General features: G+C 35.3%; 1 protein-coding gene across 25 annotated transcripts in view; it reads right to left on the minus strand.

Annotated features, from left to right (window-relative positions):
* The window catches only part of PCM1 (pericentriolar material 1), a 99,259-nt gene that overhangs the window by 20,474 nt on the left and 55,722 nt on the right, over nt 1-23,063 (minus strand). For 16 of the 25 annotated variants that reach the window (XM_036250304.1, XM_036250319.1, XM_036250320.1 and 13 more), the window contains 7 exons: nt 15,440-15,604; nt 13,157-13,213; nt 10,346-10,518; nt 9,653-9,784; nt 4,866-4,986; nt 3,044-3,205; nt 2,682-2,818 (listed from right to left, as the gene is read on the minus strand). In XM_036250304.1, the coding sequence (XP_036106197.1) occupies nt 2,682-2,818; nt 3,044-3,205; nt 4,866-4,986; nt 9,653-9,784; nt 10,346-10,518; nt 13,157-13,213; nt 15,440-15,604 (947 nt within the window). Of the gene's footprint in view, nt 1-2,681; nt 2,819-3,043; nt 3,206-4,456; nt 4,565-4,865; nt 4,987-9,652; nt 9,785-10,345; nt 10,519-13,156; nt 13,214-15,439; nt 15,605-23,063 lie in introns of those variants that run through there. The other 9 variants (XM_036250321.1, XM_036250313.1, XM_036250312.1 and 6 more) reach the window with 2 other exon arrangements.

Raw genomic sequence — 23,063 nt, forward strand, 5'->3', positions numbered from 1 at the left:
ATGTAAATGAAAAGCAAGAACCTACAACCAAGATTACTCTATCCTGCAAAGCTGTCATTTAGAATCGATGGCCATATAGTTTTTCAGACAAAAAAAAGCTAAAGGAGTTCATCACCACCAAACTAGTATTACATGAAATGTTGATGGGTCTTCTTGAAGAAGATAAAAAAATATGAACAATAAAATGGCAATAAATACGTATCTATCGATAATTGAATCTACAAACAAAATGAGCAAGCAGAACAGAAACAGACTCATAGATAGATCATTTTTTGTTGCTTGCCAGATGGGAAGGAAGATGGGTGAAAAAGATGAAGGGATTAGGAAGTACAAATTGGTTGTAGACTGATGAACCTCAAAGGGAAGGGGGGAGGTGGGGCAGGAAGAGAGAAACCAAAGAACTTATATGCATATATGCATAACCAATAGAAACATAGTGCAGAGAAAGCAGGAGGGGGGTGGGATTGGGGAGTAAGAGGCGAAAAAAGAGGGACATCTGTAATACATTCAACAATAAAGTTTAAAAGATATTAAAAATAAATTAGAATGTAAAAAAGTGCCATCTCAGGCAAGTCCTGTCTTCACTTCCCATTTCTTTCTTTTTTTAAAAATTGATTTTAGAGAGAAGGAAGGGGGGGAGGGGAGAGAAAGAAGATGGATTTGTTGTTCCACTTACTTATGCTTTCACTGATTACTTCTTGTGTGTGCCCTGACCCTGACCAGAGATAGAATGCACAACCTTGGCATATCAGGATGATGCTCTAACCAACTAAGCTACCCAGCTAGGGCTCACTTTCCATTTCTTGCATACTTTCTCTGCCTTGTTTATTGTTAGTGAACAAAATTAATAGTACTGCTTACCAATCTCATACTCTCAACTGTTGGTAGAAATATAAATTGTTACACTTTTCTGAGGAACAATTTAATATAATGTCTCAAAAGCCTTAAAAATAGTCAAAACTACCCTGGCCAGTTTGGCTCAGCGGTTAGGGCGTTGGCCTGCGGTCCAGAGAGACCCGGGTTTGGTTCCCGCTAAGGACATGTACCTTGGTTGCAGTTTGTCCCCGGCCTTGGTTGGGTCGTGCAGGTGGCAACCACTCAATGTGTCCCTTTCACATCGATATTTCTCTCTCTCTCTCCCTCCCACTCTATCTGAACAAAAACGAAACGGATGAGGATAAAAAAAAAATAGTCAAAACCTTAGAACAAGAAATTCTAAGAATTACTTCTAAGGAAATAAAAATGGGATATATATTTAAATTTAGCTAAATTGTTTAAGTGTTGTTTATAACAGTGAAAGAGAAACCAGGATAGCCTGGCCAGTGTGGCTCAGTGGATTGAGTGTTGTCCCATGGACTGAGAAGTCCCGGTTCAATTCCCGGTCAGGGCACATGCCCAGGTTTCCAGCTCAATCCCCAGTAGGGGGCCACGCAGGAGGCAGCCAATTGATGTTTCTCTCTCACACTGATGTTTCTCTCTCTCTCTCCCTTCCTCTCTCTCTAAAAAGAAAATCAATTTAAAAAAGAAAAAGAAACCAGGATAAACATAAATATTTAACAGTAAGAACTGATAAAGTAATAGAAAATTCTATTCTATGAATACCCAACCCTCAGAGTAGCAATCAACATAGCTCAATACCAGCAGTCCTATTCAGTCAACTCTGGCTTTTCCTTTTTGCACAACTTCTAAATGTTGAATCATCTTGTCCTGGGCTCCAGTTCTGGGTCCCTTTCTCTTATCTAGTGCCTGCATTAGGTAACTACGTACCATTCACAGGACCTGTTCATTTCCAAAATACATTTCAATTGTCTACTTTTCCACTTGTCTAAGCTACTATCATTTCTCATCTGATTTTACTGCACTACTGACCCTATCTATAATCAATTATCCACAAACAAATCAGACTTTCTCTATTGCTTAAAACCCTCCTAAAGTTTCTTCTTGAACTATGAACAAAGTTCTACTAACCATGGCCTATAATGTTCTACCTAACTGTCCCCTGCCCCTTCTCCAATTTCATCTCTAACAAATTTCCTACAACCACATGGGTCCTGCTCTAGTTCCTTCAACATGCCAAGCTAGTTCCCATCTTAAGACCTTTAATCCTGCCTGGAGTGATCTTGGTTTAAGCTGGCTCATTACTCATATCTTTGCTGAAATGCTCCCTCTTCAGAAGCCTTCACTGACCATCCAGTCTCAAATAGATACTATCAAATCATCAAAATTTAATTCCCTGCATAGTACATATCACTATCTGATACACATTTACTTATGTTTATATCTATATATTCCATATTCTCATCCTTGCATGCAAGTTCCATGACAGCAAAGGCTTTGACTTATTCACTGCCATGTCCACAAAACCTAACCAAAAGTAGTCATTTTTTTAATAAATAATGGAAGAATACTGTGTAACCATTAAAAAATATGCAGTAGAAAAATTAATCTAGAAAGATTTTTATGGTATATGAAAAAAGCAGAAGATACACATATATGTACCAAATATTATGAAAAGAGTCACAAAATTTTGATGGGGCTATCTCTGAGTAACAGAAGTATGGACCATAAAATAAAAAATAGTTTTTCTTTTATTTACCTATGTTTTTTTAATGTGTTACAACAGAGTACTTTGTATGAATTATAAAACAAAACCAAGTTTATTTTAAAAAATGATTGCTTACCTTTAAAAATGGAATGACTTCTTTCATAATTGCTTTAATTTGTCGGTCTAGCTGCTGAGTATCAATTCTAGGACATGGGACAGTAGACATTTCACTTACAGGTGGTTGTGAACTATGATTTTCAATAATAGGAGTTTCTATTTTTAAAAAGAAAATGGTATTAGCAAAATTAAGTCTGACATCATACCTATGCATTCATGCAAAATTTTAAAGAACATGATGATTTTATGCTAAAATACAAAGAAACATCTATGTAATTTTATCACCTGCAAATAATTAAAAGCAAGTGATACCTCAGATGAGGCGTTTAATTTTTATATATGGAACTATGGTTTTCACTGCTAATTAACTCAACAACATACCCTCTAAATTATTAACAGCAGTCATGGCAGCAGCACCCTTCTCATCCTCGGTAATCCTGCAGGTGCAACATCTTACATGTGTGTTACTTTCAGCCTCATTTTTCATGCGTTCATATTCCCTCATTCTGGCTAATGCTTGATCTAAGTGAATCACAGTGTTACCTGCATATAAAACAGAAATATGTCTAGAAGATATATTTTTATATATTTAGAAGATGTATTCTTCTAAATTTACTACTAAAAAGTATCTTAACATACAGAAGGAAAAGTAGCTTTAACAAGTTCCAGATAGTTGGGTACTTGGCAAATATTATCACATTTATTTTATTTAATCCTTAAAATAATCCTATAATGTGGATGATAGGACCCTCATTTTCAGATAACTTAAGTAACCTGCACAAGGTTTCACAGCTGTTAAATCTTGGAGCAGGAATTTGAACACAGGTCTTAGACTCTGAAGCACATTATTTATTTCAGTACATCATGTTGCTTCACTTAAACAGTACAAAAATAAATATTAAAATGTCATGCAAATTCTGGTGTTAACAATCTAACCTAATATAATCAATTAAGGCAAGGAAAAGACCTAAGAATGACACTTCCCTAGCCTCACACAAAGCAGTGGCAAATACTGGAATAGCTAAAGGGGAACATGTTGGTGACAAGTCACTACAGACTTGACAGGCATTTTACTCAGAAGAGAGCTGGCCTTAGATTCCTTGATAATCAGGAGAAGGCAAAAGGAAGATTTACTGCTTTGGTAAGAGGTAGATAACTGATGACAGGAAAAGATTTGGCCCTTTCTTCTGGAGCAGAAAAATGCCTTTGAAATCATCTAAATCTTGTTATCATATGAACAAACACTAGAATAATGGGACATTAGATTACCATATGAACTAGTGCTCTGGAGGTCTGAATGACTGAATACTAGGGTACTGTTTGATAGGCTACAGCCTAGAAAATGAATCAAGAGGTACTCATACATTTTCTTTTCCCTAATCTCCTTTCCAAATTTAGGACTCAGGGTTATTTTCTCTCCCTCTGAGTTATGTAACCCTCTAAAATTTATTTTATTGTTATTGCTGTTGTTAATCCTCACCCAAGAATATTTTTTCATTCATTTTTTTAGATAGGGAGAGAGGGAGAAACATCGATGCGAGAGACACATCGATTGGTTGCCTCCCATACTACCTGACCAGGGTCAGGAATTGAACCTGCAACCCAGGTACACGCTGCCTTTGACTGGGAATCAAACCCATGACCCTTCATTCCATGGGCCAACACTAACCGCTGAGCCAAACTGGCCAAGGCAATTTCTTTTATTATTGATGAAAAAAATCCAATGTGCCATTCCTTATAATTACCTGGACTTCTCAGTAAAGATGATTTATGTTAAGAAGTTTCAGTTCTTACCTCAAATTAAGGAGTTAACAATATTACTGAAAATGTGACTGGATGAGGCATTGCTACCTCTGGATTTTTTCCATTGATTAACTGGAGGACCTAAAAGGGTGACTTTCTCTTAAGGAAAAAAAACAACAACAACATTTTCCAAACTTCTATTATGCATGCTAGAAAGTTCTATATATTTTTCACAAGAACATAATAATTAAGACCCCCATTTTCTTGGTATACACAGTCAGAAAGAGTAGATGATTTGCCCAAGGTCAAAGATTTAACAGAAGATTCCTGAATTTAGACTGATAGATTTTTAAGTCCCTGTTCTACCAGAACTTGAGTTTCTAGACTTCTGCTTCCTTATCAATGCAATTTTAAGAGTGTAGTAAAATCATGTTCTAAGATTATAAAAAATTCTGCTTACCTAGATCATCTGTTGCGAAAGGCTCAAAATTTGAAGATACAGACAGGACACTAGTATTATCAGCATCATTTTGCTCACTTATTTTATGTGTTTCTCTCTCAAAGTTCTTCTCATATGTTTCCTAAGTTACAGTTTTAAAACAAATAAAAATCACTACTATTTACTTCTAAAAGTTTGATTATATTAAACTTATAACACAGAAACTATTTGTATAAAACTATACACTTAACACCGTGATATAACCAAAGTTATAGAGTCACAGAAATCATTAAAATATTAAGTCACCTTACAGAACACTTGTCAATATGTAGATGACAATACACAGAGCCAGCTATAGATGAAATTCTAACTTGGAAAAGTTAATGTTGCAAATTATTTCTATATCCTCGGGGAAATTCTCCTACCTCCAAACCCTAACAATACCCAGTATTTGGACTATGACATACAATTGTCTCATATCAGAAGAAAAACATGACGGCATCATTCATATTTTTTAACCAACTTTATTAAAATATAATTTACAAACAATACACCCATTAAGTGTACAGTTTGATGAGTTTTTAAAAATATATGCCCCCATACAATCACCTTCCCTAAAAATAAAGACCATTTCCATTAGCTCAGAAAGTTCCTTTATCTCCACTCCACTACACTCGTATGATTTCTATCACCATAGATTAGTTTTGTTGGCTCTAGAGCAGTGGTTCTCCTGATGCCGCGACCCTTGAATACAGTTCCTCATGTTGTGGTGACCCCCAACCATAAAATTATCTTCGTTGCTACTTCGTAACTGTAATTTTGCTACTGTTATGTTTTAGGCAACCCCCTGAGAGGGTTGTCCAACCCGCAAAAGGGGTCGCAAACCACAGGTTGAGAACCGCTGCTCTAGAGCGTCACATAAACGAAACCATTCAGTATGTACTCTTCAGTGTCTGGCTTCTCTCACTCAGTATATTTCTGAAATTAATCCATGCTGTTGTGTGTTTCAGAAGTTCATTATTTTAATGGTTGAGTAGTATTCCATTGTATGGATATACCAGTTTCTTTATCCATTTATCTGCTGATATTCCAGTTTGAGGCTACCATGACTAAAGATGCTATGGATATTAGTGTACAAGAATGTTTTTGAACATGTATTTTCATTTCTCTTGGATGAATACCTAGAAGAGAAATTACTAGGTCACATGCCAAGTTTAACTTTGTAAGAAACTGCCAAACTGCATTCCAAAGTGGTTGTACAATTTTACAATCCCACCAGCAGTGTGAGAGTTCCAGTTGCTCAATGTTCACACCAACACTTCTTATTGTCAGTCTTTAATTTCAGCCCTTCTAGTGGGTGTGAGGTAAATCTCACGTGGTTTTAATTTGCACAATGGCCATTTATATATCATCCTTTATGAAGCACCTATTCAAATCTCTTGCCCATTTATACTGAGTTGACTGCCTTATAATTGACTTGTAGTTCTTTAGATAGTAGTCTGGTTTTTCACTTACATAGTCATTTGTTAGATATATATGAGATTATTTTCTCCTAATTGTAACTTCAAAAAAACAGAATTTAATCAATTTTTCTTTTATAGTTAGTGCTTTCTGTCCTGAGAAATCTTTGTGTCATAATCAAGAAGAATTCTTTTAGAAGTTTTATAGTTTTAGCTTTTCTTAGGACTTCCAAGTAATTTTAAATTAATTTTTGACTATAATGTGATGGGGGTGGGGGTGGGGGTGAGTCTCACTTGCATTTTTATTTTTATTTTTTTTGGTAAATCCTCATCCAAGGATATGTTTTTATTGATTGTTAGAGAGAGAGAGAAACACTGATTGATTGCCTCCCGTATACACCCTGACCAGGGATCAAACCTGCAACCTTTTGGTGTATGGGGTGACACTCCAAGCAATTGAGCCACCAGTCACTTGTATTTTGACTGAAACTCATTTCACAATTATGTTCTTTCTCCTAGCTATTGATCTTTTAGATTTTTCTCTTAAATAATAAAAGATTTATCCCTGATTAAATAAAACTCAGGTATTAGCGAACACATCTTAGGAAATAAAACCATTTTGTTGCTCCATCAAGTAAGACTTGCTGGTGGATATGCTTGTGCCATTTTATAGCACCCATAGTAGTAAATGCAAAGTGTTTCTTCCTTTGCTTAAACCTCAATTCCTCATCCTCCTTAAATTATATTTCCCAGATGCTTATTTTTACTTCTCTTTTTCCTGGGCATGAAGACTCCTATACACACTCTGAAATGTGTGTGCAAAAGCTCCATGAATGAAGCTCAAAGGACCCTGGCTTAAAACATGGAGAATGAGACTCTCTCTATCCAACATGATAACCACTAGTCATGTTGCTATTTAAATTAAATATAATTTAAATTTACTTCCTCAATCCTACTAGCCACATTTCAAGGGCTCGACAGCACGTGTCCAATGCCTACTGTATTACACAATACAGATATAAAACATTTTCGTCATTACAGAAAGTTCTACTGCACAGCACTGCTCTGGATCAATGAGTATGAAGGCATTAATAAAGGGAAGATGTTGACATTAATGCTGAATTTAAGTTTTAGATGAAAAATTAAAGAACTGATTTAGTTATTTAAAAATAATGCTAAGTATAGTTGTTTATGCCAAGTCCCTACAATTATGGACTGAATCTTTGTGAACCTCCAAACCCCCAATCTTACATGTTAAAGCCCTAACTCCCCAATGTGATAGTATTCGGAGGTGATCAGGTTTAGATGAGGTCATGAGGATGGAGCCCCATGATGGCATCAGTGTCCTTAGAAAAGAGGAAGTAACACTAGAGCTTCCTCTCACTGCCATGTAAGGACACAGGGAGAAGGAGGCCATCTGCAAGCCAAGGATTTTGTTTACCAGCCCAAGCTGACTAAAACACCTACTTATTAAGCAGTATAGTACCTTTAAATTTCATCTAACTTTAAACCCTTGTCAAGTTAACACTATCAAATTGTAACTCAATTTCAAAAGTTGCTATTGATGGCGCAAACCAATATGCTCAAATCTTTAAAAATAAATGGAAGTAATGCTACCTATAAAATTTGAATAAAAAGGGAGGCACTGGATTTAAGAATATAAAATTACCAAAAAAGATTTATAAGAACACTCATGCTTTCAGTAAGTTATTTCAGTGTCTAATAAACTTTAATGTAACAAAAGTAGCAATTCCTTAAATTAATTTATATTTGACACTGTAAAGTCAATTAAAACCATGTCGTTTTTATTTTTTTATTTTTTTTTTATTTTTTATCCTCACCCGAGGACATTTTTCTATTTTTTGTTCAGGTAGAGTGGGAGGGGGAGAGAGGAAGAGAGAGAGAAACATCGACGTGAAAGGGACACATCGAGTGGCTGCCACCCACACGACCAACCAGGGCCGGGGACAAACTGCAACCGAGGTACATGCCCTTAGCGGGAACCGAACCCGGGTCTCTCAGGACCGCAGGCCGACGCTCTAACCGCTGAGCCAAACTGGCCAGGGCTAAAACCATGTCGTTTTTAGACACAGGTTTACATTCACAGTAGTTAGTACAGGAGTTACAGCCTGGTGGAAAAGGTTTTAAGCAGAAAAAAATGACTTGGGAAGCATAATTTTACACATGAGTATAAGTTAAAGAGCAAAAATCCAGAAAAAAAGTCTTCGATAATTATAAAAAAATTACTATGCCTGGCCAGTGTGGCTCAGTGGTTGAACGTCAACCCACGCACCAAAAGGTCACCGGCTCGATTCCTGGTCAAGGCACATGCCCAGGTTGTGGGGCCAGTCCCCACTGGGGAGCATGCAGGAGGCAGCTCACTGATTTTTCTATCTCCCTGTCCCTCCCTCTCTAAAGTCAATAGAGAAAAAAATAAAATTAATTTTTAAAAATTATTCCATGTGAAGAAGAGACAAGACAGTCTTTTGAGAAAACACTATTTCTTCAGAAAAAAATTACAATGTTAACATATCAACAATGGGTAGAACCAGAGTAATATGCTTTCAACTCTCTACATATAGCAGATATTTGCTAATCAATTACGGTATTCTTAGCCATGAATATCCAGGTGCTAGAGACGGCATCAAAAAGAATGTATTTGCTATTTCAAGACCACATAAAATCTTTTACAACAGAATCAGGGTCTGAACCTTTAAACAGGTGATTTCCAAATACCTAGCACTTTACCTCCTCAGTATGCTAGTAGTTTGCCATTCCGTCATTTAATAGCACCTTCCTGGTACCATAGGTCCTATATGCTAGGTAGGTGCTTATTTGGAGAACATAATTTATTGAAAATACACCATTTTCCTCACAACTCATTTCCATTTCCTTTCTACTTTATTTAAAATATTCTTCATCAATTTTAATACAATTACATTTTTGTCCTGGATGACTTTCTTTCATCTAGGCTTCTCTTCTAGCCCCCAGATCCAATTTATCTAGTGAAGGGTTCTGACTGTGATCTGAATGCTGTCTGGTCTATTGAATGTCTTGAATGAACACAACAAATTTTACTAAATGTCTGTTGTAAGTCAACTCCTATGATGAGTAATAGAGATATAAATACAACTATTTTAGACCATATAATTGATCATTTATACATAACGTATTTTGATTGCTTTAGACCTCACCTTAAAATAAAATGGATTATTCTTCCCCCCAGATCTTTTAAAAAGCTGAAAACCAAATATATTAGGTATACTCACAATTTATAACAACCAATTTAACTTTTGTTTAATGTATACTAAAATTATGTACAGATTTCATTAATTATTATCAGCTTACATCATCAGTAGTAGGAAGGCTTTCACTGGGAGTAAGTTCCGAGTTTGATGCTATCCAAGTACCAGAATTCACTGACTTTACATTTTCCCCATCTTTTTCACGGTTCTCTGAAATATGTGTGGATACTATGTCCTAAATAAGGAAATAAAATATTTATGTAAGATATAAATGTTCAATCAAAAATTTAAAAGCAGAACCAGATAGAAGAACAAATTCAATACTCCTCACCTCATAGGTTAACTATGAGGAAAAAATAATATTGAAGATAAAATACTGAAAAATTGCTAAGAAAAAGATTTTACCTAAAAGCTACTTAAGCTTGCCCAGCCGCTGTGGCTCAGTGGTTGAGCATCAACCCATGCACCAAGAGGTCGTCGGTTCAATTCCCGGTCAGGGTACATGCCCAGGTTGCGGGCTCAATCCCCAGTGGAAGGCATGCAGGAGGCGGCCAAACAATGTTCTCTCTCATTGATGTTTCTATCTCTCTCCCCTCTCTTCCTCTCTCTCTAAAAATCAATTAAGAAAAATAAAATTAAGTAAATAAATAAACACTACTTGGCAAGAAGGCACATAGAAAACAGATCAAAAGACATAGGAACAAGGACATACTTCTGTCTAAGAAAGCAATTAGATATAATCATGAAAAAACAGCGATACGTGAGGCAAGGAAAAAGAATGTTAAGTACTAGCTACCTGCAATGCATATAAAGCCCTCTGTCTTAAGTAGTCTGTATTAAGTAGCTGGAGCTCATGGAAGAGTTCAATAAGAAAATGCGGACGAGATTCATTTTGAGAAATTAATGTAGCTACTTCAGAATAAATAGTATCCCGCAAAGCTTCAAACATGGAAAAATCACTCCCAGTTTCTGGAAGACATAAAATATCAGGAAGTTAATATTGATGAAATACATTCCTGACAATGTCTATTAACTTGTATCATTACTCTCAGCCTTAAATTACTTAAAAATCAAACCCTGGCCTGTTTGGCTCAGCGGTCACAGCATCGGCCCGCGGACCAGAGAGGCCTGGGTTCAGTTCCCACTAAGGGCACATACCTTGGTTGCAGTTTGTCCCTGCCCTGGTTGGGGTTGTGTGGGTGGCAACCACTCGATGTGTCTCTTTCACATTGATGTTTCTCTCTCTCTCTCTCTCTCTCTTTCTCTCTCTCTCTCTTCCTCCCGCTCTATCTGAAGATAAATGCAAAAATGTTCTCAGGTGAGGATTAAGAGGAAAAAAAAAGAACATACTTAATTCTATTTCAGGGTTTTTAAAGTAGAAAAATAATCTCAAAATTACCAAGATAAAAATAATCATAAAAATATCAAGATATATACTGCAATATTAAAAGAAATATTTAAATGTATGAATAACACTGCCTAGTGTTACTAGTGTTATTTGGGACAGTTATTTCTCAATAAAAAAATATCTAGAAAAGGTTATACATTTCATAGAAATAATCAGTGGAAATCTTTCAGCGTTTGGATAAAATCAGCTAAGTGCAAATAATTTTTGTTTCTTGCTAATATGAACTTGCTACAAAAAAGGAAATTTGTTCAATACTGAGAATAAACTAAATGCTACCAATGACAGTTACTATTTTAAGCTCCATGTGGTTATATACAAATTCTCAAATCTCAACTATGATACTATAGTATAAAAAACTGAACTTGTAACTATAACATAAACATAACAGGTCAATTTTTCTATAGAACTAACACACACAGTATAAGTTGAGCAAACAGTGGAAATTTTCAGTTTCACAAAACCTAGGTATAACTATTATTTAGCAAAAATTCTGCCATATTTATTCATTGATAACACAGAATCATCACTCTTAATGATATAGTCATACCTCTATTTTTAAGAGTACAAATTAGGAACTATTCCCATTTTGATTTCTCTGTGGAAAAAAAAGTATCTCCAAGTAGCTCTTTCTACCAATGAAATTCTGTAAACATTCTAGAGTAATAGTAAAACCACAAGTAGTTAAATATTCAGAATTTCAAAAATTAGTAATAAATTTCTGACAAAGAAAATTTGAAAGGGGGAGTTTTAATATATTGTATTTTCAAACAAATATACAAAAATCATAAAGATTTAATTCACTTTCTGCAAAAGAGGAATAAGAAAATGCAAAGCGAATGGGGTTTAATAAAAAAAACTTTCTACTAATTTCCTAAGTAAATTAACATCTTCAGGTCTCAATTTCCACAACTAAAATATAATAAAATTAATACACAAGTTCCTTATCTTGCCCCATTTATGAATACAAAATAAAACAATATACTAGAGTTCTCTTAGTATTTTAAAATGTCCAAACATGATATATCACTACAAAAGTAATATTTAATTATAAGCAGAAACCCAAACTATCTCTGTAGGAAATCTCTACTTATAGGAAAAATCCAGATAAGAACATATAATTAAATATGCATACTTTCAATTTATATACTCTATCATAGTTTGACACAGTGGTTTCACTCAGAAAATGTCATTTCAAAGAATGAGCACATTTAATACTTTTCATACTTCTGTATGTTATAAAATTATCACTCTAAATTATGTGTCATTAAAGATTAAATTATTCCCAAATAACTGAATAACATCAAACACATGCTTCATCCCTCCCTCCTGTAATAGAGAGGTGGAAAGTTTTTGCCATTTTCTCCTCCTGAACTAAAATGCATCAGTTTAGTCTAGAAAAATCCTTAATCTCAGTCAGTTTTCTCTGATTCCATCTTGCTTTTACCCTCTCTGTTTTCAGAGTTCTTTTCTTTAGGAAGTGCCACTGATATATTCATCTTTGTGGTGCCAAGTTCTTATTTTTCTTCCTTAGATTTCCCTAAAGATTCATAACAGGCTTTTATTTTTCATTCATGTGCAGTACAGGATGCATTAACGAATACTTCCAATTCTAAATCACACAGGACCATACTTAATGAAAATACATAATTTAAGACAAAACCAGCATTTTGGAATCAGTAATTTTCCATGACCTTTATTTATCATGGTCTTTGCATGTCATGGTTGTTTCTATTTAATGGTTTATTTTCTATAGATGATGATAATGAAAAATAAGCAAGTACAACAGAAGTCATACACAGTACTTAACACTGCAAATCAGAGGTAGGAATAAAAATAGCTGTATTTATGTTTCCAAAAATTATTAATAGTTCTTAAGCATTTAAGAAATACTAAATTAACTTCACTGAAACACGAAATTATAAAAACGTTTTCTGTTACCCAAATGAATGTGTTGTTTACATTACATATTCTAACAAAAAATAAAACAAAAAAGCAGCCAATTTTATCAAGTAAAGAATTATAAACGAAAGGCTTTGGAATTTTATGAGTATAAATTTTCTTTGACTTTATAAGCCAAATAACATATATGCACTAAAATATATGTAATATATATATATACCAGTGTAATGTGCTAAAGATTTTTAGAACCAATGGAAAAAATGAACACAAACTGGACACCAAAACTAAGCATATTGTTACCTGGCGCTTCATTGCATGCATTTCTGTTAGACTGCTGTAGTATTCTCCTAGCATGTGCTGTAGAAAGGGCAAACATAAGGATGAACATAAAATGTGTATGAATAGTAATGATAGGGTCTATAATATGAACAAGTGAATAAAAAATCAAATAAACAAGTTTCGTTAAAACTGTTTTCCTGAACTGAAATGTTATCACAAGGTATGGTTTATGCTCTAGTTAAAAATAATCTCATCAGAGAAAACATCAAAAGATTTGCTATATAAACTTATATTAACGTGACTGACAGTGATCATAATAAACTTCTACCATTCACGCTTACAAGCATACGCATCAAGGTGAACTTTCCACATCTCCTTAGGGAGAAGACTGCATACTTGAATCCTAGCAGTCAAATATGGTACTCTCTAATATTCATACAATAAAAATTATCACATGCTATAAAAAATTTTAGGGTGATGGTTAACACTAAAAATAAGTCTTTTTAGAAAGTATGTAAATACATACAAAGGTATATTTACACTATTCAAACATTTTTGAATTCACCAAAATTGAATCATTTTTCCAAGTGATAGTAAAAGTCTGAAGTGCTATGACCAACTACCAATTTATGTAACTGATACTCTTTCAATTTAGTACCTTTCCCTAACCGCCTCCCAAATGTTTACTCTTTGAAGTAATCACTATTCAATACAGACAGCGAAAGGAGGAGAAATTTACAAAATTTTGGCAAAATTTCAGGGTCAGGAAAAAAATTGATATTTTTGCCAAAAAGATCCTAGACTTAACAGACCAGGACTGAAATTTCAGCTTTTCCAAGCAATATGATCTTAAGGAAGTAATTTCAAATTAAAAAAAGGTGATGTTTCTTTTGTGATTACAACACTAATAAATATTCACTATAAAAGTTTTAGAAAATACAGAAGAATTTAAAGATGATAAAACACTATTAATATTTTGATGCATTTTCTTCCAGTCTTTTTGCATTCAAATTTCTGTTTAAACATAGCTGAAATCATACTGTTCAAACAATACTAAATCTCAATTTTTTTCACTTTTGTTTCCTTAGGTAGGATGGATGCCTATAGTAGAATTACTGGGTTAGGGGCATCACTTTTTGAAGAAAAATTGTACCAGTTTATATTACTGGCCCTTTATGAGAATGTTGTGAAAAGTCAGATATCCTTTCTGACCACGTATACTTATCTACAAAACCAATTCACAGGATTATGAAGCTCAAGTAAGATGAGTAATTTGTTTAATTTGTAAACAATGAAGCATAATACAAAAGGCAGCTGCTCTTATTTTCACCAAGGGTCTTACAAATGGAAATTGAGGGTCTATATATTTTGCTTCCCTCTCCATATTTCTGAGATGTACTTATTATTTATACATTATGAAAATATCAATACTTATTTAAAGTAAAATAGTGGTAAATATATATGACTCCATCATGCAGTAAATAGTTACTGAGTGACTACCATGTGTCAGGTATCACCCTAACATTTAACACATAAATATGAAAAGGTGGTATCTGTTGCCAAGAAACTCAAAAAGGCAATACAGACATTTAAACAGGTAAATACTAGACAATGTGATACAGGCAACAAGAGGTTTACACAGGCCACAACAAAAACAAAAAAGAAGGGAAACCTATCCCAGCTTGCATGTGGATGCAATTTCAGAGTTACAGAACTCAGGTTTCATTTAAGAGTCCAGTAGGGAAAAGGGCTCTCACAAAGACCAAAAAGGACTTGAGGCTTTTCTGCCAGCTGCTGAGGTAACAAACAGCATGACAGTTCTGGGAAAATTTCAGCTCTGTGCCTCTAAAAGACTAAAGTTCAGGGCAGAAGATGAAAAGAAATGAGTCTGGAGAGGCAGGAAGGACGCTCTGCTGACCAACTATGCTACAGTTAAGACACTTAGACTTTCTTCCGCAGGCCTGGTGAAGGCCAAGGGTTTGGACCAAGAAAATGACATGACTGTACATCTGAATTCTTATTCAGATAAGATTTTCAGAATTTCCAATTAAGATTTCCAAATTAATGTTAACTATACTGTTTTGTATAGAATTTTATCAAAATGCATCAAAAGCTATCATCATAACAATAATAAAAAAGTTCTGGTTTTTCCATATTTACATTTCTTGATATAAAGAAATGAGTAATCTCTTAAAACCTTACAGATATAAAAGTGTGACAGACCAATTTTAAAACTTGTTTTAATATAGTTTTGCAAATGTAAGATGAAGTACTTAAATTAAAGCAAACCAAAAAAGAACATACCTGAAGATATTTCTGTAGACCTACTACATTTTATTATTTTTTCCAGCTGCTCATGATTCTTTCTGCTGAATAATTTTGCTTGAACAGGCTCTTCAGTCTGGGCTGAATGTCTGTTCCTATTTTTGCAAGGTTCACATGTGCTAGACACACTGGCACTTTCATACCCTTGAGTAAAAAAAGTGACAACTGTTATCAGTTGTAACTAACTCAAACTGAAAGGGAAATTGATTTCCATAGTGAAGTAGTACAGGTGACTCAATTGAGCATGCTGTGAAGGCCTGATATAAATAGAATATGAAATAGTAAATGAAATGGCTTGGAGATATCTTTGCAATAATCTTTGGAAGCATGGGGTAACAGTAATAAATTCCATCACTCATTGTCCTTTGATATTCATCTTAATGAGTATATCACAACTCAAACTATATGGCAGTCCTTATATGACTCAAATTCTCTACAGGATTTCAAGTTAACAATTTTTCAGTATTAGGAAATACAAGAAAAAAAGAAAATCAGATCCAATTTATACCAAATATCCATAATGGAGAGAAGAGCAATGGGCACTAAATAGACAAATATGCCTGCTTTCTTATAATACCTTTTATTTAATATGACTTAGCTTAAGAAGTCTTATCCACCCATGGGTTATACATATATTATACGAAACTTTCCTTCTAAACTTTTTTTTTAGATTTATTTTAGTGTATGGCACAAGGTAGGAATTCAACTTTATTTTGTTCCACATGGATAGTTGGTTATACATACCCTTTACCCACCGAACTAAAACGCAACCTTGGTCAGTAAGTTAAATCTCCATATTTACTGGGTTCTATTCCTGGACATTCTATCTATTTAGCTCATCTATTCCAATGCCATCTTCACTCTTTTAGCCACAAAGTTTTACAGTGTGTTTTAAGATCTAGTAAAGCAAGTCCTTCCTAGCTTTTCTTGGCTGTTCTTGGACATTTGTCCTTCCAGATAAACTGTAAGATTTTTTCTCCCCGATTTCACAATCTATGGGGATTCAAAATGAAATTATATTGACAGTATTTATTAATTTGATAAGTAATATTTCATAATTTATCCATTCTCATCTAAAAGCATGGTTGTTGTGTTTTTTTTAAATTTGTTCATTCTTAATGTTCTTCAAAAACATTTTATAATTTTTTACAGAACTAGGTCTTTCCTTGTTAAATTTTTTCCTAAGACATTTTTGGCCCCAGTAGTTTTGAATACTAATATGAGAATAATATTTCTCCCTACCTCCATTTCTACTGGGTATTATTATAATGGAGAAAAGTATTTATACTTATTTTATAACCAGTTACTTTTGCAGCTTTTTTCCATTGTCTCTTGGGCTCTCAGAAAAAAATATAAAATTTGTTGCCCTTTTTTTTTTAAAATTTTTTATTTATTTTTTTGTTACAGATATTTCACCTTTTTTACCCCATTGGCACGCCCCTCCCCACCTCACCCCCGCCCTGTCCCCGGCTTAGTTGTCCATGTCCATTGGTCATGCATACAAGTTCTGTGGTATATCTCTTCCCACCCACCCCCAATCCCCTCTTCTGAGGGATGTCAGTCTGTGCACTACTTCCATGTTTCTGGGTCTACCGTATTCCTCAGACTGTTATGTTCATTATATTCCGTATATAAGTGAGATCATGTGGTATTAGTCTTTTTCTGCTTGGCTTGTTTCACTTAGGATAATACTTTCCAGGTCCCTCCATGTCGTCTCAAAGGATAAGAGATCTTTCTTTCTTACCGCTGCATAGTACTCCATTGTGTATATGTACCACTGCTTTTTTATCCATTTGTCTACTGAAGGACACTTGGGCTGTTGCCAGATCTTAGCTATTGTAAATAGGGCTGCTATGAACATGGGGGTTCATATATTCTTCCTGATTGGTGTTTCAGGCTTCTTAGGGTATATTCCTAGAAGTGGGATCACTGGGTCAAATGGAAGTTCAATTTTTAATTTTTTGAGGTAACACCATGTTGTTTTCCATAGCGGCTGCACCAGTCTGCATTCACACCAGCAGTGTATTAGAGTCCCCTTTTCTCCACACCCTCGCCAACACTTGTTGTTTGATGATTTGTTGATGGCGGCCATTCTGACAGGTGTGAGGTGATACCTCATTGTTGTTTTAATTTGCATCTCTCTGATGATTAGTGATGTTGAGCATTTCTTCATATGTCTCTTGGCCATTTGTATGTCCTGTTTGGAGAGGTCTCTATTTAGTTCCTCTGCCGATTTTTTAATTGGGTTCTTTGTCTTCCTTTTGTTGAGCTGTATGATCACTCTATAAATTTTGGAAATTAACCCCTTATCTGATGTATTATTGGCAATTATGCTCTCCCATACAGTGGGTTGCCTTTCCATTTTGGTGGTTGTTTCTTTTGCTGTGCAGAAAAGCTTTTGAGTTTGATGTAGTCCTATGTGTTCATTATTTCCTTTGTTTCGGTTGCCTTAGGTGATGTATCAGTGAAAATTCTGCTGCGTATGATGTCTGAAATTTTGTTGCCTACAGTTTCTTCTAGGATTTTTATGGATTCATGAGTCACATCTAAGTCTTTTATCCATCTTGAGTTTATTCTTGTGTATGGTGTAAGTTGATGGTCTAGTTTCATTTTTTTGCATGTAGCTGTCCAATTTTCCCAGCACCGTTTAATAAAGAGGCTGTCCTTACTCCACTGTATGCTCTTGCCACCTTTGTCAAATATTAGTTGAGCGTATTGCCTTGGGTCCATTTCTGGGTTTTCAGTTCTGTTCCACAGGTCTATATGCCTGTTTTTGTGCCAGTACCAGGCTGTTTTGGTTACCGTCACTTTGTAGTATAACCTGATATCTGGTATTGTGGTCCCACCTACTTTGTCCTTCTTTTTCAAGATTGCTGTGGCTATTCAGGGACTTTTTTGGTTCCATATGAACTTTTGAAGTATTTGTTCCAGTTCTATGAAATATGTCGTTGGTATTTTGATGGGGATTGCATTGAATCTATAGATTGCTTTGGGTAGTATGGACATTTTAATGATGTTAATTCTTCCAATCCATGAACAGGGTATGTGCTTCCACTTTTTTATATCTTCCTCTATTTCTTTTTTCAATGACCTGTAGTTTTCTGCAAATAGGTCCTTTACTTCTTTGGTTAAGTTTATTCCTAGGTATCGTAATTTTTTTGGCGCGATGGTAAATGGGATTGTTTTTTCAGTTTCTCTTTCTGTGAGTTCATCATTGGTGTACAAGAATGCCGTCGATTTCTTGACGTTAATTTTGTATCCTGCTACTTTGCCAAATTCATTTATTAAGTCTAGTAGATTTTTGATGGAGTCTTTAGGGTTTTCTATGTATAATATCATGTCATCTGCAAATAATGACAGTTTCACTTCCTCCTTTCCAATTTGGATCCCTTTTATTTTTCCTTCATGTCTGATTGCTGTGGCTAAGACTTCCAGTACAATGTTAAATAAGAGTGGCGAAAGTGGACATCCCTGTCTTGTTCCTGTTCTTAACGGAAATGTTTTTAGTTTCTGTCCGTTGAGTATGATGTTGGCTGTAGGTCTTTCCTATATGACCTTTATGATGTCAAAATATGATCCCTCTATTTCCACATTGCTGAGCGTTTTTATCAGAAATGGATGCTGGATTTTGTCAAATGCTTTTTCAGCATCTATTGATATGATCATGTGGTTTTTATTCTTCATCTTATTTATGTGGTGTATCACATTTATTGATTTGCGAATATTGTACCAGCCTTGCATCCCTGGGATGAATCCCACTTGGTCATGGTGAATAATTTTTTTGATGTATTTCTGGACCCGATTTGCTAATATTTTGTTCAGGATTTTGGCGTCTATGTTCATCAGGGATATTGGCCTGTAGTTTTCTTTCTTCGTAGTGTCTTTTTCTGGTTTTGGAATTAGAATTATGCTGGCCTCATAGAACGTGTTTGGAAGTCTTGCTTCTTCTTGAATTTTTTGAAATAGTTTGAGGAGAATGGGTGTTAGTTCTTTTTTGAATGTTCGGTAAAACTTCCCCGTGAAGCCATCTGGACCTGGGCTTTTGTTTGCTGGGAGAGTCTTGATTACCTCTTCAATTTCCGTAGTTGTTTTTGGTCTGTTCAAGTTTTCTCTCTCTTCCCGGTCCAGTTTTGGGAGACTGTGTGTTTCTAGAAATTTGTCCATTTTGTGTAGATTGTCGAATTTGTTGCCATATAGTTGTTCATAGTAGTTGTTAACAATCTTTTGTATTTCCGTGGTGTTGGTTGTTACTTCTCCTCTTTCATTTCTGATTTTGTGTATTTGGGTTCTCTCTCTTTGTTTCTTGGTGAGTCTAGCTAAGGGTCCATCAATCTTGTTTATCTTTTCGAAAAACCAGCTCTTTGTTTCATTGATCCTTTGAATTGTTTTTTTGGTCTCTATGTCATTTATTTCTGCTCTGATCTTTACTATTTCCTTCCTTCTACTTGCTCTGGGGTTTTCTTTTTGTTTGCTTTCTAATTCTTTAAGTTGTGAGGTTAGACAGTCAATTAGAAATTTTTCTTGTTTTTTGAGGTATGTTGCCCTTCTTTTTGAACATTTATTCCAATTACCTCTCATAATGCTTTCCAAACAATACTAAATAATGATGGTGGCAGAATTTTGATAGAGAAATCTTTGGACTATTATCATTTACAACAGTGTTGTGATTGGCATTAGCTTAGAGCCTTCATTATATTTAAATAACTGTCTTCCTAGGTGCATTTTATTTTATTTATTTAGTTAGTTTTAATAAATGTTAAAACTGAGGACATTTTTCCATTTTTTTGTTCAGATAGAGTGGGAGGGAGAGAGAGGAAGAGTGAGAGAAACATCGACGTGAAAGGGACACATCCAGTGGCTGCCACTCGCACAACCCAACCAGGGCCGGGGACAAACTGCAACCGAAGTACATACCCTTAGCAGGAACCGAACCTGGTTCTCTTGGGACCGCAGGCCGACACTCCAACCGCTGAGCCAAACCAGCCAGGGCCTAGGTGCATTTTATTTACCCCCCCCCCTTTTTTTTTTGTACTAGTTTCAGGTATACCATTTTACTCAGAATTTCCTTAAGAATGACTTTAAATTTTACTTTATCTACCACTATAATTATATGACTTCTATCCTACAATTTTTTTTTCAATTACAGTTTACATTCAATATTATTCTGTATTAGTGTCAGATGCACAGCAGTGAGTAGATAATTATGTACTTTACAGAGTGGTTCCAATACCTGAAGCACTCACCTCGGCCCACACACAGTTATCAACTATATTCTCTGTGCCATAACTTACATCTCTGTGACTATTCTGTAACCACCACTTTGTATTTCTTAATCCCTTCACCTTTTTCACCAGCCCCCTCACCACCCTCCCCAACTTTGTCAACTGTCAATCTGTTCTCTGTATCTAAGTCTATTTCTATTTTTATATTGTTCTTTAGATCCACATATAAGTGAAATCATATGGTATTTGTCTTTCTCCGCCTGACTTATTTTATTTACCATAATACTCTCTAGCCCATCGATTATGTCACAAAAGGTAAGATTTCATTCTTTTTTATGGCTGAGTAGCATTCCATTGTGTATATATGGAATTTTTTTTTAAATTTTTTTTTTTTATCCTCACCCGAGAACATTTTTTCCATTCTTTGTTCAGGTAGAGTGGGAGGGAGAGAGAGGAACAGAGAGAGAGAGAAACATCGATGTGAAAGGAACACATCGAGTGGCTGCCACCAGCACAACCGACCAGGGTCAGGGACAAACTGCAACCGAGGTATGCGCCCTTAGCGGGAACCGAACCCGGGTCTCTCAGGACCGGAGGCCGACACTCTAACCGCTGAACCAAACTGGCCAGGGCTAGAACTTTTTTTTTTTATCCTCACTCGAGGACATTTTTTTTTTTTTTTTTTGCATTTATCTTTAGATAGAGTGGGAGGGAGAGACGAAGGAAAAGAGAGAGAAACATTGATGTGAGAGACTCATGGAGTAGCTGCCATCCACACAACCCCAACTGGGGCCAGGGGCAAACTGCAACAGAAGTACGTGCCCTTAACGGTAGCCGAACCCGGGACTGGTCCGTGGGCCAACACTCTAACTGCTGAGCCAAACTGGCCAGGGCTATATGTAGAACTTTTTTATCCATTCATCTACTTGACAGACACTTGGGTTGCTTCCTTATCTTGGCTATTGTAAATAACACTACAGTGAACATAGGGGTGCATATGCATATATTCTTTTACATTAGTGTTTTAGGGTTCTTCGGATATATTCCGAAAAGTGGAATCACTGGGTCATAACGGCAGTTCCATTATCCTTTAATTTATTGATATAATACGTTATACTCATAAATTTCCTGATAATGAATCATGATTACATTTCTGAAATAAACCCTACTGAAACAGTCTAATATTCTTTTGATATATTGGCAGATTCAATGTTAATATTTTACTTTTACTTTTGAATCTCTATTATAACTGAGATTGAGCTATTATTTTATTGCCCTGTTACCTCCTTTTCACATCCCCTAATATAAAGGTCTCTATTCTGATTCATCTGTTGTTTCTGTAGTTTCCCTCATATAGAATATACCACTATCTTCTTTTCATCTTTTTGTGTTTGTTTGATAATCCTCATCTGAGGATATTTTTCCATTGATTTTTTGATAAACAGTGGAAACGAGGGGAGAGAAAAACATCGGTGTGAGAGAGACACATGGACTGGCTGCCTCCCAAACCACCTGACAGGGCCAGGGATTGAAGCTGCAACCCAGGTACGTGCTCTTGACTGGGAGTCAAACCTGTGATCTGTCGGTCCACGAGCTGATGCTCTAACCCCTGAGCAAAACTGGCCAGGGCTCTTCTTTTCATCTTGACAGGTGAAGGGTCTCTTGTCTGAGTACAGAATTCTTGAGTTGTAGACCCTTTTTGTTTCTGTATGGATAGTAATCCATGTACTTTTATTTCTTGTGTTGTAAGTTAAGATTGACCAAGGTCAGTCTGGAAACCTAGTAGATTTTTTACTATTTCTTTGGAATTCCAGAATTTGATCAGAATATATGTGTGTGTATGTATACTCCATGCCACTCCTACCCCCTGCTTGCCTCCTGGCTGGACAACAGCTAGCTGTTTTGATCTGTACTCCCAAGTCTTTCTTCAGCAAAGATTCTCCTTTATTATTTAATTATCTCTCTACCTGTTTTTTTTTTTCCAACTCTTTTAGAACTCCTACTATATCAGATCTCCAAGATTTGTCCTTAAGCCTCTAATAATTTTCAAAAACTTGATTTTTATCTCTTAGTACGTTTTGCTCTAGATTATTACACAATTCTTCCCCTCGAACGTCTGGGCCACTAATTAGGGACTTAACATCCAACCTCTTTTTCAAATAATAAAAACATTATATGTGAAAATCATTTTTTCTAGTCCTAAGATTTTGTTATAATTTAATCTCAAGTGTTATTTTGTTCATGTGTATTTCCTTCATAATTCCGTGTTTACTAGATTTACCTGTTCATGGCTTGCTTCTGTCTTCTCTGGCTGCTGCTCCCTTTTATATGCATTGTTATATTCACTAGGATAGTCACAACTCTTACTTAAGGCTGCACCT

The sequence above is a fragment of the Molossus molossus genome, unplaced genomic scaffold (assembly GCF_014108415.1).
Source record: "Molossus molossus isolate mMolMol1 unplaced genomic scaffold, mMolMol1.p scaffold_m16_p_9, whole genome shotgun sequence".
In the NCBI taxonomy this organism is placed as follows: domain Eukaryota; kingdom Metazoa; phylum Chordata; class Mammalia; order Chiroptera; family Molossidae; genus Molossus; species Molossus molossus.